The sequence below is a fragment of the Diadema antillarum genome, unplaced genomic scaffold, assembly GCF_040938485.1.
Source record: "Diadema antillarum isolate AM-2024a unplaced genomic scaffold, OU_Dant_1.0 scf00000226, whole genome shotgun sequence".
Classification (NCBI taxonomy): domain Eukaryota; kingdom Metazoa; phylum Echinodermata; class Echinoidea; order Diadematoida; family Diadematidae; genus Diadema; species Diadema antillarum.
The window spans coordinates 2,565,108-2,581,789 of NW_027271115.1; the positions used below are offsets into that span (position 1 = coordinate 2,565,108).

Sequence of the window (16,682 nt, forward strand, 5' to 3'; positions counted from 1 at the left end):
TTCTCAAAGTATTATGTGGATTAACAAAATTGCCAAGTCATAGACCATAAATCTCAAAGACCTCTTGGCAGGCTGTTTAACTTAACCCATTGAGGATGAGTCCCGAGTATACTTGGGCAAGCGTCTATGGAACATGCATGTTGTAGCGAATTCAAACCATCCTCAACGGGTTAAGATTCCCTGTCCCTTCTTTCTCCCCACCCCATCCATTATGAAACTTACATTCACCTTACAAAAACCCAAGGTTGCTATCAAGTAAAATGTCACTCCAAATTTAAGTTCACTTTAACATTAAAAGTATAAATCAAACAACAGATTCAAAAAAAAAAGTTCCAGTCTACAAGGACTCATGCAGTGAGAAAACTGTGGCATTTCAAAGTGTATCATAATTGCACAGGACACATACTTGGCACAATCTCTTCTTATCAACTTTATAAGTTAAGGCAGGCTCTTTATTTATATGTGTTATAAGCAAATACGAATTTTCAGATATGATAAAACTGTGTCAAATCCAAGAAGGGAAAATAGGGTATGTTTCTCTTCAGAATTTACTTAAATAGCAAGAAGCTTTGGGAAACTATTAAGATTATATCATAAACACCACGTCACATGATGTGGAAACACTAGAACTGTCACAATCCTTTACAGTCATAAACTCCCAATTTTGTACAAACCTTAACATCTGAACCCCCCTTTTCTTTATTATTCCTGCAGATTTTTTTGGTATATCATTGTATGAGGGTAATCTGCCCCTCATTCCTAGAAAAGCCTCTGAAAATGGAGATCAACATGCAGAACTGTGTGAGACAGGGAGGATATGGACTAGAGTACTTACAAAAAGTACATTTTCACACATCTGCCTTCTGCACACACACACACACAAACATACTGCATACATGTGTACATAGTGATTTTGAAAGGGGCTGCTTTGGGATGCTGAAGCATGAAAGGTCCCATTTACCTTTACGAGAGTGATTCAAAAAATGTTCAAGATATCACATTTCATGCACATGCGTAGGTCTATTGTACCACAAAACATCCTACCATATAAAGTTTTTCAATAAAGCCTAAAATATACATATTACGTAAGGAGATATCGGCATTATTCTCAATAAACTGTAGCTGTAGATGGTTTAGGCTGGAAGCATTTTCTTTATCAATATTGTTCACATTTTGTATATTTATCAATACTTAGCATCGATTTTATTGATTCAAATTTTTACAGTTGTTGTTTCTATCCCTAACTCATTATTTTAAAACTATTTTACAGCACTAATGCTGGGTTTTCGTTTCATCTGCAAATGGTAAATTATGCCTTTATTGAAACATTTCTTGATGAAAACATAATTTGATCTGGCTAGTCATTTGACAATGCCCTGATCACAAAAAAAAAAACAAAAAACAACTTCATAAAATTGTCTGATATTGGTTCTGATGAGAATGCTTCCTCGATATGATGGTAAGCTGTAAAGTGAGGGTTGTCATGGTAATCAGTGAAAGGAAAAGAATGAGTAGTGTGTAGCTCAGACCTAAGTCATCATTCAACCTCTGTCAACTCTCCAATTAGTGTATTTTTCCCCAAAAAAACAATGTTGGTTTGAAAATTTTGAACCATGATTACCCTAAATTGACTTTTTACACATTTCTTTTCATATTTTTTTATAGCAGAAATGAATACAAGACTGAGATATCATTTGAGTAAACTGACAATGTGAATGATACTACATGTCTCATTCCCTAAAAAGAGACTTTTCCATTTGAAGCTAGGCATTCAACAGACGTGTTAAAATTATATGTAATGCAAGCCACCCTTGATTTAACCACCATGCCATCAAAAATTTGACCATGTGCTAAATGTAAAAGCCTATGTGCTTTTGTGCGTGGTTGAACCTTGGCACAGAGGTTGAACCTTGGTGCGGATGCTGATATGTCAGATTTTTTTAATGGGAAACTAATTTCATAATTCAAAGATGCTGACCAATCCTGCCTTCCTGCTTTGATGCAGAAAGGAAAACTGGGGATTGTAGGCAAGACTTTCATGGCTTTGCATGATATAGGAATATAATACGCCTACTGCTGCTTTATATCTTCCCTTATTTTGGCATGAATTCCTCAGAAAAGGAAAACTAGTTCAGGAAATTTAAACTTATTGTGACATGGAGAAAAATGAGCTTTGCAACAGGATACAAGAAACTGAATATGAAACAGAATTTTTGCTTTCTTCCTGAAAGCTATTTAACAGCAACAGCAAATCCTTTAAAAAAAAATCAGTTAGAAAAATATCAAAAAAGAAATAGAATAAAAATAGTGAAATCAGAATAAAAATGAAATGATCAAGTTAGATGTCAAGCTTGAGAGTAAATGTGAGAAAGCTACCTGTAGTCCTGCCTCGTGTCTCATCATATGAAGAACCAAACTCTGAGATGACAGGTGGGTGGGGTTGATCACTCCTCAATAACACTCCTCAATAAGGTCCAATGTCTTGGATTCTACCAGACTACCAGTCAATCCTCCCTTCTGGTCACTTATTCCTCTTTAATCCAGATTATCTTTCTTTGTAAGGAAAATAACTATGTGCCTCGATGCAGCTGACATACACAAAAGCAGCAGTAAGAAAATAACACCTCTTAAGACAACTAGAACCAGCAGAGTTTGTTGTCCAAACTAAGTATCCTGTGAGAAAAGGACACTAACTCCACTTCATGATTCCTTCAAAGACAAGGCGAGCAGCACCGCCAGCTGAGGAGATAGAGTTTGTCAGACCAAGGGAGATGAAAGGCGGTGATGGTTTTTGGAGTGTGAGCGCAGGCAAGATCAAGCCCCTAGGTAGGGTGGTTGTGGAATGAGCAAAGACCACAATGTGGTGTGGAACTGAATCCCAGGTTCGTCTATCAATAATCCACTGCTAATGCATTCAGCTAAAGGTTTGCCCATTTCATCAACAGACTTCAGGCGAGTTGCTTTGCACATTAGCAATGCAGAGTGAGCGGAAACCCACTATCCAGCATGTGTGTGTGTGTGGATATACAGCATCTGTTTGTGTGCGTGTGTGTTCATTCCAGTGTGTCAGTGTGTATGCCGGATGGGAAAAATGCATCCAAAGAGGGATTGGCTCACTGTGCAGTAGCACGCATTTCTGCATAACCACTGGGACATGCACTGCCTTCAGACGCACTCGTGTGCACACACACACAAGCAAACACACACACACACACACACACACACACACACACACACACACAAACTCATAGCGCATACAAAAAGCACACGTTTAACTGTGGTTGAATATGGGCATACCAGCTAATAAACATTGATCCATCTTGCATCCAACCTGCTCAGCAATGCATGCAAGTGGCTTGGGAAGCCACACAACTCCACCTGGTTCACAGAATTTCTTTATTCCAACACTCATTGATCCAGTATGTACCTCGGCTACTCAAAATACCATCAATGGAACACACTCAAAAAGGCATGGAGAAAATAGGTGTGGGCAATAGTGAATGGTCAATTGACCAATGATATAGATGGCCAAAATAGGAAGGACTGAAAATACAGGGCAGCGGTAGATTGACAGACATTGAAGAAATAAAAGATGAGAACCATACAGTGCAGGTCCTGGGAGAGACAGATAGAAAGATGAGAGTTTAAATAGAAAAAAACATTTTGACTGTTGATAAGCAAGAGATGATGATTAAATGGGAAATAATAAATGACTGAGTAGAGAGACTGGTAGGCAAACAATTTTTGTATGGAGGCAATCCATATACAGATACACAGTGGACTGAGACTGGCAGCATAGAATCACATATTGTACTTTCACTAGAAGAAAATTCTGTGTAAGCCAGATTACTGTTCAAGGAGGGTAAACAGGGCAAATCAGAGTTCAGCAAACTGACTATTAAAGCCCTTTACAAAGCAGCTGTAAGCTAAAGTTGTTGTGAATACCTGACAACATAAAAGAAGTGCTTCAGATAGAACTGAGATGACAGTGTAACTAAAAGAAGAAAGTGAAAATTTGAGAACTAAAAAAAAAAAGAACAGAAAATCAATTGAATGGTTAAATTGACACAGACCCAAGACTGACCACAAATCATCTTCTTGAAGCTTCTCTTTTCTCCATCAAATAAACTGTTTCAGTCAATACAAACAGTCCTCCAAGCTGAGCTACATTGTATACAGCTCCCTGTATGGAGTCCAGCTCAAACTAAGGGCGTGAAGTGGTTTGCATTTCTAGAGAATGTGCTTTTTACATTGCTATGTTGAAAAAAGAAATTCATATGAAACTTTGGTGAAAGCTCTGTAGCAGTTGTGCCAAGAGACACCCAAAATGTTGCCAGAAATTTTGAAGAGTGGAGTCAGTGTCTTTTATCAACTTCACACTTATGAATTTTGTTCTGACTAAATGCAATGAGAATGCTGACCAAGGATATTTTTATTACACGACTTCATCTCAAGGGTTTGATTCTCCCGAAAGCACACACAAGATTTGCACCTTACCATCCATGGTACTGTTAACACCTTGACAGCCTGATTTTCTGCATTTCCCACAGACCCCTGCCAAAGTGCGGGCCGGGTGAGTTTTCCCGTGTTGAGTCAAATTATTCATATAATCCTTGTATAGCTTGCAAGCACATCCACGTGCCAGCAACAAAAAGTCCATAATACATAACTAGTATTTGACAAATATACTTGTAATACAACAACAAAAAAATATATACATTTTTTTTTTCTTTAAGCATCACTGCAAAGTGATGAAATGGATGCTTCCCAAGGTGTTAATTGACAGACTTTTCTTGTCAAATGGTCTACCTAAGTTCATTATTTGTTCAAACATGAATTCCACAAATTGTTACCTGGGGCAAGCTCAAGTATTTTGTTGCTGTGAAAATGAGTGATGGGCCTAACCAACTGAGAAAAAAAGAAAGGTAATTTTCTGAACTGTACACAAGCTCTAAGTGATAACCAATGAATGCTGGGGTAATGTTAAGTACTACAGAGTAGATGAAAATCGTAGAAGTACAGTTATTTGTATGCTGTTCACTTGTTCCTACATCTAGCATCCTTGGAGCAACTATAGACTACAGCAATACAATGCGCACCTACATTGTATCTCGTAAAGTGTAGAGGATAGTGTTTTTTTTTCTTTCAGACAAAGGGAAGTTATTGATCACATTATTTGTGACTTGTCCGTAGCTCAATATGAAAGGATCACATTTAGAACCATTTGGAACTACTCCTTTGGCACTGTACAAAGCCTGGAAGAGAGCTACCGTCACAAAAGAATCAAAATAATCCAAAATCAAATCTGAAGACAATTAAGTGATTCTTTAAAAAGACAACCTAACTCTTCTAGACATGTACTGCTAACTCACAAACTCAGCATACACAATAAGTGGCTTTTATTCAGATTCACATACACTGTATTTTCAACAAAATTGATAGAAACAAATAGTAACAAATTTCCATGACTGACTAGAAACACTGGCCAGTATACTGAGCGGGGAAAAAATTCAATTCTGGCTTTCAAGCGATGGCCTAAGCGTAGCTTGGTCTTCATTTGACCAAACATTGTTATGAGAGAGATACATACAAAACGGTGTATGTACATGCAATGGAGAACAGGACATCATTACATTTGTACATGACAAGTCGTGGCACAAACATTTAAGCAGCTATAGAGCTCTAGCCATATCGTGATATCCCAATAGTATACTTTTATATATATGTTACAAGAAGAAGCTTAATAGAGTATATTATACTATATGTGGTGAAATCCTAGAAATATGACTTTTCTGACTGATAAACAGTCAGCTATGCCAAACATCATATGGTATAAATAAGATCATAATGCTTTCTTTAGCCATGGTTTATGAATATTGTGAGAGCTTCTAGAAGAGGATTGAAGCCATCATTTCCATATCTGTAGAGCAACTTGAAATACACACTTTCAAATTTCATCTCTAATTTACAAATTCACAGTCACAATGCTATACTCCCAGTAGAAATCACATTCTTTTTTTTGCAAGCCATCAGGAAGATTTGCTGTTTACATACAAAAAGAAATGTGAAAAGAAACTGATATTATTCTGTATTTTATACATTCCATATCAACAAACTTATTTCTTTTTACCCAAAATGTTAATCACAATATGGAGTGTTATGAACTGAGAGGATCTGATGTGCCTTACTCTGTTGGTTGTATCTTTTTATTTCTTTGTTACATTGTACTTGCATACTTCAAAATTCTCTTACAGCTTCAGAAATCTGTAACTGTATTACGGTTGTAGGCACACCGTATAATTTCCCCTGTAGATAGCACGATGTAAACATTTTGACGCTAGTGGTTGGGTCCTAACAGTGGTCATACGCTATATGGAAATGAATGAGGTGATCTTATGCACCCACGCAAAACACGCGGAGGTCATACCAACATGTACTTGTTATTTTCGTTGATCCATAATGTGGAATTCACTGTGCATGGATGTACATGTATATTGTAAACGCATCTAATTTTCTCCTTATTATCGCGACTAAGACATTGTCACTTCACAATGGGTATGCATTCTCAGAGCTTATGACTTGATATTTCTTTTACCAACACATAACAATTGCTGAGAAAATCTACAAGAGTATGTTAGTTTGGGAGATAGAAAAAGTGTTCCATGTTTTTGTCTATGATCAAGTAGAGCTCAAGCAGTGCACCGGCACATTGTTGTTGACACATTGTTATGGAAATTAAATAGCATTGCCATTTTTTAGATTTTATAGTTGATATGTAATAGGGAAACTGGTGATTCCTAATTAACAAAGCTGTGCATGAAACATGCACACTTTTTAAGCTTTTTTTAAATTGAGTCCATTAGACAACACTTATTAGTTTCCAGTCTGTGTTCTGCTATTGATATGTAATTGCTTTCTATAAACAGTGTAAATAATCATCCAACTTTAATTTCGCCAATCCCAGTTTCCATGTTTTCATTTTATGGAGAGAGAGTTGAATGACACCACTGATCAAAAAAGAAAAAAAAAAGAGAAATGTGGTGAATATGAAACTTGAAAGTGACAAAAAAGAGCTCATTACAGATTGTCATCTGAACAAGTAACCAATACTCCCTTACTTGTACTCATTGTGCATATCGTATTAGAGACTTTGCATTACTGATTTTTTTGTTTTTGTGGGGGGGGGGGGGGGACAATGTTTAACGAAAGAAAAAAGTTACAAAACTTAAAAAAACTTCCGATTATAAGTAATCATAATGCAATGCTATTCAGCTCCATCTAAGGTCTTTTTTTAAAAGCATTACAGCACTAACAGATACTGTACACATGCTTCTGAAGTGAAAAGGGAATTCCCATAGCTTTTAGTTTATCTGCTCTGTACACACAATGAGAATAGCTCCTCAGACCATCATGTGCCTATTGCAAAAGATCCAATCCCAAGATAAAGCAGCTGAAGGAGTGTCCTTTAACCCATTGAGGACAAGTCCCGAGTATATTCAGGCAAGTGTCATACTCTGTATCCGCATGTTGTAGCAAAATCAGCCTGTACTCAATGGGTTAAATAACACATCTTTCATTCAACGACAACACCAGTGTAACAGGTGTTGCCTGTCACACGAATGATGATACACAATACCATCTTTACACACTGTCCTAAAACGCTATGGGGAATCATAGTACGCTGTGCTATACTGGGTAACTGTGCAAGAAAGAAGTTTACATAAGAAATATAAGCACAGACAATACAGCCCTGGCAGTTCAAACTTCAAAATAAAATGTTTACTGCATCATACATGGATCTGAAATCAGCATAATCAGCAATATAAGTGCATACCCATTGTAACTCTTCTGGTTCGTACTAACCTTCACATGTCATGTATTATTAAATCTTCAATCCAATCAAATTGAAGATTTGAAAATTGAAAAAAAAAATATAACACCTGACAAATCATACACATACTGCATATCATGCATACTGTTTATGACATTCACAAACTTTTACAGAGGCAAAGAGAATGCTAATAGCATCAAAGAGAAAAGTCACAAATGTCTGGCCATACAGTAATTTTTGTTGTCTCTGCAAACCATTAAAGGACCTAAAACAATGTTGTCAGCATTACAAGCCCATTTCAGAGCTCCAGGGTGAATTGCCTGGTGCTTGAACCAAGGCATAATCACAACAATGAGGCTAAAATCAACATACACTGTACACAATGAATGATAATACTGCAGTCAGGGTTTACAAAATTAGCCTTCAATGCATGATTTTCAAACACATAATGTGGAAAAAATGAAATGTGGTTTGATGCAAAGCAAAGATTCAGAGAAAATAGTAAGCTCAATTCAAATAGATATTAATGTCATCATACTGTCTGTAAAATCTCTACCTGCACAAATATTGACGTATTTGCACGTATTTACGATTTTCTGTTTGTATTTTATGTCAGCTTGTATTGCATATTGTATATTGAATTGCCGAATAAATAATAATAATAATAATAAAATATTCTAAGATTGATATTACGCTAGAATCATGCTGGATAGGAGTACAGAGGAAATATGAGAATGTCAATCCATTTTAACCCATTGAGGACGGGCTGATTTTGCTACAACACACATTTCCCATCTATAGACACTTGCCCGAGTATACTCTGGACTCATCCTCAACAGTTAAGGTTGCTACAGGTTGTTCGACATTGTAATATCTGAATTTGTAGGAGAGCTCCAGTTTTGCCAAAAATTATAAGAGCCAATTATGGATTGGGTACACAGTCATTTCACAGGGTACTGTACTTGAACCTATTAAGAAAAAGTAAGAAGAATTTTTCACTGAAAACCTGCAGTATTGTCACATCAATGTAACACTAATTTTTATTATGAAGATATACATTGCAAATGAAACAGGTCATGAATCTGTACAAGACTGCTTTCTGCTTCCAAACTGATGGCATGTTCTGTACATTCATGCCATATATTTAGTGAGTCCAGTTTTATTGAATTAGGACTTTTCTGAAAGTGGTTAAAGTTGATATCATGGAATGCAGTATTATCACACACCTTGTTCATGTACTGTGTGTACTGGTACTAATTATTGTACACCAGTACATGCATGTATCCAAATCATGATGAAAGTTGATATTTTTTGTGTGTGTGTTGTTAAATTTGCAAATAGATACCCACTCCTTAAATTCTGTGAAAATGAAAGATCACAAAATATGGCATGATATTACCTCTGAATCTGTATTAAAAAATGCAAATATGCATGTATTTGTGTATGTGAGTGTTTATGTGTACACACTAGGACCCTGTAAAGGTCACATGCCAGAGTTTGTATGCTCAGCATCATGGCATTTACCTTGTAAATACTGCATGTAAATTTGTAGGCAAGGACAAGGCAAGAATAGGACAATGAGGAATTCTGTGGCATTTCATGTTTACCTGCCCCTTTTCTCAGCAGACTGTCTTTCTGTATATTACATTTGTGTATGGAATAAGACGAAATATTAGTTAACTTACATGTATTAGGCTAGTGCATGACTACATACATTCTGCTCTACAAAGATTATGCACACAAAAGACCAGTAATATTACACTCCATGCATTGTATAACACAGTACCTGTAAGGTTTGTATGTAGTACATAATGTACACAATGTCTATCGTCCCACTTTCAAAGTACTAGGGCAAAGTGCCTCAGTAGGACCGTACCAGCATTTTCTCTATTTTACTGCTGCCTTGGGACCAAACCAGAAAAGTGTGTACCATCATTTTTCCCCTAGTAGATTTTGTTTTTTTCAATCCACCAAGATGTCTAAAACTCTATATTACACCATAATATCACTCTATCCTGAGGATCAGTAGACACTATTACAACTTTTTAGTCATCACCAATCAAAACTCTTCATATAAAATATTTCATTTCATAGATTCTCTGAGATGTAATAGTTTGATGACTCTCACAAAGAGAATGTGTAAAGAACACCATGTTTTCACAGGAGGGAAATCATTCATGATTCACATTTTATTTTCTCTCTTTGTGTGCTAAAGACATCTTTTCCAACTTAGTCACACAATCAGAACTATTTGGGGTACCATAAGGTAGTGATGATGATGATTAACTGAGAATGTGTTTCAAATCTAAACTTGCAAAATATTGGAGTCAAAAGGGGCCTGAGCTTTTGATCCCAGCAGAGTCTTCATCAGAGGTAAAAAGAAATATCATAGCTGATAAAAGATTCTCTGATCTTGATGCCATTAGTTCAAATTGATATCTCTTTGGGCATATACTCTTCATGTTTTATGACAGTTTGAGGCTTTACTATGAAATGCACTTTAATATGTGAATTTATAACTTCGTGAATAATTGAGCAATATTGTCAATTCTTTATGTACCGGTACAATGTGTAGTTTGTAAGTGAAGAAGGGGTTCTAAACGGTCTATGTGCATCATCTGTACATTAAAGGGGCCCTCATATAAGCATTACCCCTATAACAAGGGGGAAAATACAAACATAAATAAAATGTTACAAAGGATTACATGTCTTGCTCTCTTAAGAAGTGGATCAGGTTCTTCAGCAATATACTTGGTCTAGAGCACAGAATGATATATATATTTTTTTCTTTTTGCATCATGTTTCACATCGTTATGCATGAGACTAAGAAGACACAGTGCTTATTGGCTCATGACACATGCCATTCATTAAACTTTTGGACCTGTACAAATGTATGTAAAATAAAATGTATCGAAGCATTCTGCTTCATGTAGTCAAAAAACAAATTATACAAACAAAAACCAAATGAACGAAAACAACATGGTGGGGTACTCAACAATTGCATCCAACATCCCCTCCCCCCCAAAAAAAAGAAAAAAAAAGAAACAAACAAACAAAGAAAGGATAAATGTACTTGTACTAACAATGCTGATAAGAATTTACACTTTGGCAATATAGTTAATGTTCATTTCCTCATCCTTAGAAGAGGCAAGAAATAGATAATACCGGTACCAGTACCTCAAAAATAATTGCAAATGTCATATCAAATATCATTCAAGCATAGGGCCTATCAAACAAAATCTTTCTGAAGATTTGTTACTGCAGTTTTATTAGCCAGCTGATAGAAGCAAATAGCCTTACAATGTTATATACTGCATTACTATTTTTTATCACTGTATCAAACTTGATGAACTGGATAACTGTGAACAGTTTTAACAAGAAGGAATGGAAAAGAATGCTGCATTCCAACAGAACAATGATGGCTATTCAAAAAGTATTTAGGTGTACTTAAAGTATTAAATGCTACCCAAATCTCGTTGCCAAATGCCATCTTCACAAGTTCACATCCTGACATCATATTCGATGGACACCGAGAATGCTCAGCAAAATGTGTCATCACTTTAGATACATCTATTCAGATATGAACACATGGCAGATTATCGACACACAGACAGTACACACACGCTCAGTGCATATATTTAAAGTACACGGGCCAGAATGATATGATACAGTATGTGCAGCGGAGGCGCCGCTGCTTGCACGGGCTTGCTGTGGCGTCTTTTTACAGGTGGTAGCCGTCACAAGCTACGGAGCCGGCTGGTGGTAATCGCTGTATCAAAAGCTTTCCAGACCTCGCATTCGACTCCATGTTATGCATATTTCTTTGTCATACTATCTTGCATTACATGGATATCCATTTCACGGGATTTACTGCGGATCATGAATACCAAATGTAACATTTCGGGTTACTTACCTTCTTTTCTGTCTGTTGTGCACTGTGTAGCAAGGATAAAGCAAGCGAATGAGACACCGGTATTGTATCGTGAGACAACCTCTTCTCTAAATTGGCGCATAATGCATGCACACGCACAGACAGCAGCTGCAATTCGCAATCGCGATGAGTCTCGTGAAAAGTGTGGGCGGGGCATTGCAGAAGTTAGTCTTTATGGACAGTCGTTTTATTATCGAAAAGATTTATAATGTGACAGTTACGGTGCCGCTGCAGTTACATACGCAAGAATGCGTTATTCAAGTTATCATAACATGTATCCCTTCTCCCGATTGGCAGTTTACATTCATTAATCTCTTTTAATCGCCAGGTTTGATAAACATTGGAATCAATGTGATGGTGTTTAAGTGTAAACCACATAATCATATCAAATTGTCGGTTTGTATATGTTCCTAACAAGGAATTTGTGCATACTTTGTATCTTTTTTTTTTCATATTCCAGAGCAAGTGGCTGGATGGTAATGCACTATGCAGTTTGGAAAATCTAGGCAAGAAATGTAGGGGTTTAAGCATTAAAAGGGGTAGACATACCTAGAGAGCAGAAGGGTATTTAAAGACATCATGTTTCCAAGTGTAGTTTGCCAGCAAACAAAAATAATACATACAGTCATAATTTTGTGTGTGTCAGATCACTTAGTAGCCCCCCTTCCCGTCTTCACTGTCATGATTCAAGCAAAAATTATTTAATTCTAAAAAAGCATTAGACATTGTGAATAATCATCTAATACACTGGTGAAACTGAGAAGGTATCTTTCAAATCAACTTTTGACATAGGGCCTACATGATTTTGTTTTCATTATTTCGTTAATAAAGCTTTTCAAAATTTTGCGCAAAAGAGAAAATACCACTGCAGGCTGTGATAAGACTAGGTAGCTGTTGGCGGCTGTGGTCCGTATGAATTATGTAATAATCTTGTCAATATGCATTGTTGCAATGGAAATTCATGTGATAAAGAAAAGTACAGAGACGAATCGCATGCATACTTTGCTTCATAGAAAAAAAAAGACCGTTTACCGCGGTTGTAGAGAAAGTAGTACATATAGTCCTAGGCCTATCAAAGAACGTGACGCAATATGCAAACTGGACAAAAAGAGATGATGTCGTCGTCTAGCCCTCTCCGACTGGTTTACAAGAAAAATACTTGAAAAGTCTTTGTGCTTTCCCCTATCGATATGCAAAGAATCATTGTCTAGTCCTTACAAATATAGAATGATTTAATGTGTAGAATATAGCATTTTGATTCATCTAGAAGAAGAAATTTAGTGGATATTATTCAAGACCAGGACATCATATCCTCATATAATTTGACTTATGATTGCAATCGATACCACCGTTCTGAGAAAGAGAGACTTGGACGTGTCATTGCTGTGTTAGTCTTGGTCTTTGGGGTCAAAGGTCAAATATGCTTCATTCTATATCTTCTTTAGTGTATACGGATTTCGATACCACAGATGACAGGTCTGACTTCCTTTTCTAAATGAAAAACCAAACATCACATGGCCAATGTCCCCTCAACACCGATGAAACCTGTATGGTCATGCCTATTGGGATCAGGATTCTAGAAATCATTGATTTCCAAATAGATCGGATCACCTAATTTGTCAGTCTTGACAAATTCCAAGTCTAGTTTCAATGAAACTCTCACTGTTCTCCTTTGATATTGTCTTTTTTCCCCGAGTCTATATAGAGCATGGAATGAATTGGTTTAACTGGCTTTATGTATTATCTTTCCATCTCAGCAATTTGGATGCCTTCTATTCTTTGTTTTATTTTTACACAAGGTCAATAAGCATGTCAATATTTTCAAGTTTGAATTTGGTGTACGTCTTACGTACAATTTGTCATGATGATGTCTTTTTGGTAGATAATATCATTATGACAGGGACATAATGATGTTGTTGGAGGGGATTTTTATCACTTATTCTCGCCCAATATACACATTGCGCCAATGGTGAGGAGTGTAAGATCATCAGCTACATGTGGGCCCTATGTATACAGACAGCATCACCATATTACAAAGAGTGTAAGGGGATTCGCCCTGTATTATTGCAAAAGAATGAAGGCATTCACTGAAAGATTTGACGTATTACGTCATTATCACATCAAACGTAATTTTTAACAGTGCTCATATAAATAAAGAAAGAATAAATTACAACATTTGGACGAGGCACGTAGAAATGTTACTGTAATAAATCAGCATTTTTATAATTACTATTACAAAGAAAATGAAAAGCCACTGTTGAGTGCTCATGCGACCTCGCTCACAGACAACTTTGTTCCACAGTGCATTGCCTGAAGTTTTGAGCACATAAAATCGATTGGGGGGGGGGGGTCACTAATCGCAGAGGAAGGCGTTTGGTTTGATGGTATGATCCTCCGCGATGATCCTATGATCTGATCATAACGTCGGAGTCAGCTGATAATAATAAGGTCAACTTTTGATGGATGGACACATCCTTTGCCTGTCTCACTTTTTGAATCCCAAACTGCACACACACACACACACACACACGCTCACACACACGCACACACACACACGCACACACACACACACACACACACACCCTCACTACACACACACACGCACACACATATACACACAAATCATGCGATCTAGCACATCCATAATAGGGTAAAGCTTGTTCATGTTCTCTTTTTATTTCATTTTTAAGGTTTGTATACATTTTTTGGACAAACACTTCAAACTTGTGTTTTGTTTTAAAAACGGCATTTCATAAACCATAAGTTTAAAGTATATATTAATGTAACTTTGAATGTTTATCTCAATATATTCATGGAAATATTTTAAGAGATAATGATCCTAGATATGAATGTGAATAAAGAAACTTATTGAAAAAAAAAGGTTAAAAAAAGAAACTGAATCGAATTTGTTTTCCATCGTCAGATTAGCAGCCACGTGAACGTTTCAATATTCTTAACTGGGTACTACGAAATCACTTAATAATGATACAATTAAGTATGTTACAAATTGCATTAATTGATATTGTAGCTTTCAGACACTTATTCCCCTGTTTTTATCTACTCTCATCGATGAGCTAGTGGCTTCAAGCAATGACTTTAAACACTTTTGAATGTATACAAAACTTACAAAAAAGATACAGGGGTATTTACCATCTTAGCACAATCAGTAGTACACATTTGCTGCACGTGGCACAATCATGCATCCTATAGTTACGACAAGTACCTCTCCCCCAAAAGACCAAAGGGGGAAATTCCAAAGGGGGAAATTCAGCAAATCACAAAAACCGCAAGTTGAGAAAGAGGGCAATTCAGAATGCAGTGTATTGTATCGCTCAGGTTTGGGGAGAATAAAGGAGAGAAAAGGGTAATTCACTAGGCCGGGGGGGGGGGGGGGGGGGGGGGCTCCGAGGCCCCCCCACCCCTCGACGTTTCGCGCGATGTATCGCTATCGCGAGAAGCTATCGCCGCGACGTTTCATGACTTTTTTCTTTCGAGTCTCCCGCATCTTTTGACACCAAATTTGCAATGCCCGGGTGCGCGGTTCCGAAGTTGCGCATAAATATGCAAGTGCATGTCATACCAAAAATTGCTCAAAAACGTGAATTTGTGTACAATTTCAATGCAAACTGTGTTTACAGGCAAATTTCATAAAGCATGGTTATTTTTGGGGTTTATTGATTAAAATCAATTAATAACGCATTTTCTTGTTCGGAACAATGTCACGGACAAATTTCATCGAAAAAGCAATGAAAAACATAAAGTCGAAAAACAAGGAAATATATAAGAAATTCAAAAAACAATAAAATACTTGTTTGATTGTGCAATTTTTTTCTCTTACATTTGCTAAGGACAGTAAAAAGAATATTTACACCAAAAATGTGCCTGCTTGAGCTTTATTTAGTGATATATACCAAATTATCATCTACCTAAATAGCCCGGCCTAGGGTTAAAAGAAATCCTGCACCAGCGAGAAGGCGTGTTTGAAAAGTTTTGTAAGGCAGACACTACTCCTAGAGGGGAAATTTGTTTTGTTGTTGTTGTGTTGTTGTTGTTGTTGTGTAGGTGGTTTTTGAACGGCGATACCGTGAATATATCTAGTGATAGCAACAGCACATTGCAAATCTCGATATGTGGGATAACTTTGCATAATCTGATCATTGGAATAATGATATGTGTTATCCAAGCTCGGCGTTTGAAAACAGCCGTCAATTATAGTGAAGTGACTGCGACCTTCGACTACGCACCGACTTGTGCTGAAATAATGCAGCCCCGCAGACGCACACTACACCTGCATGTTTGTTCATTAGTTATTGATCTGTCACTTGAGTTTCTGTTTTGGCGCTTCCTCAGTGCTTTCGGTTATCCTACAAAATATAAAGGGCAAGGACAAGACAGCTGTATAGCTGTTCCTGTACGAACACGCTTCGAAGAGAATAACCCGGCATTTGACATTCTACTTGCCTTTGGCGCTTTAGTATTCAAAATTCAGACAATTAGAAGTGGAGGAAAGACAGATGAAATATATTAGCATTTATAATGAAAAGTTGACTAGCTAGCTCTGATATATGATGCTCTTATGCAGTCTTTTACTGAAAAATTGGTAATTTAGTAAATTTGATGGTCTCATGACATTCATTGTTTCTTCAATGACGAACTAACATCCCTGTAATCTGGTAATACCAAATACTATATACACACTCTCTTAATGCAAACACTTACTAAATTATGGAACAGTGTCGTCAACTAGAGTCTTTACATAATACTTAGGCCAAGTTGATTATTACAGAGTAGAGATGGCAATCTTCTGTCCTATATGCAATCTTCTAGTCATTTATCGCAAATTTTAATGAGCTTACTGTCTCTTTAATATGGTAAAGATATTTCGATTAGAAACATAAATCATACATACAATTAAGAAGT

General features: G+C 36.7%; 1 protein-coding gene across 2 annotated transcripts in view; it reads right to left on the reverse strand.

Moving 5' to 3' along the window:
- Window positions 1-11,830, reverse strand: part of LOC139724742 (ras-related protein Rab-3-like) — a 61,961-nt gene extending 50,131 nt beyond the window's left edge. Inside the window, exon 1 of one of the 2 annotated variants that reach the window (XM_071635864.1) lies at window positions 11,745-11,830. Coding sequence is in view for 1 of the 2 variants with exons in the window: in XM_071635863.1 (XP_071491964.1) it covers window positions 2,377-2,403 (27 nt within the window). In the remaining variant the exon portion in view is untranslated. Of the gene's footprint in view, window positions 1-2,376; window positions 2,965-11,744 lie in introns of those variants that run through there. The other variant, XM_071635863.1, reaches the window with a different exon arrangement.
- Between the last annotated feature and the right edge of the window lie 4,852 nt (window positions 11,831-16,682).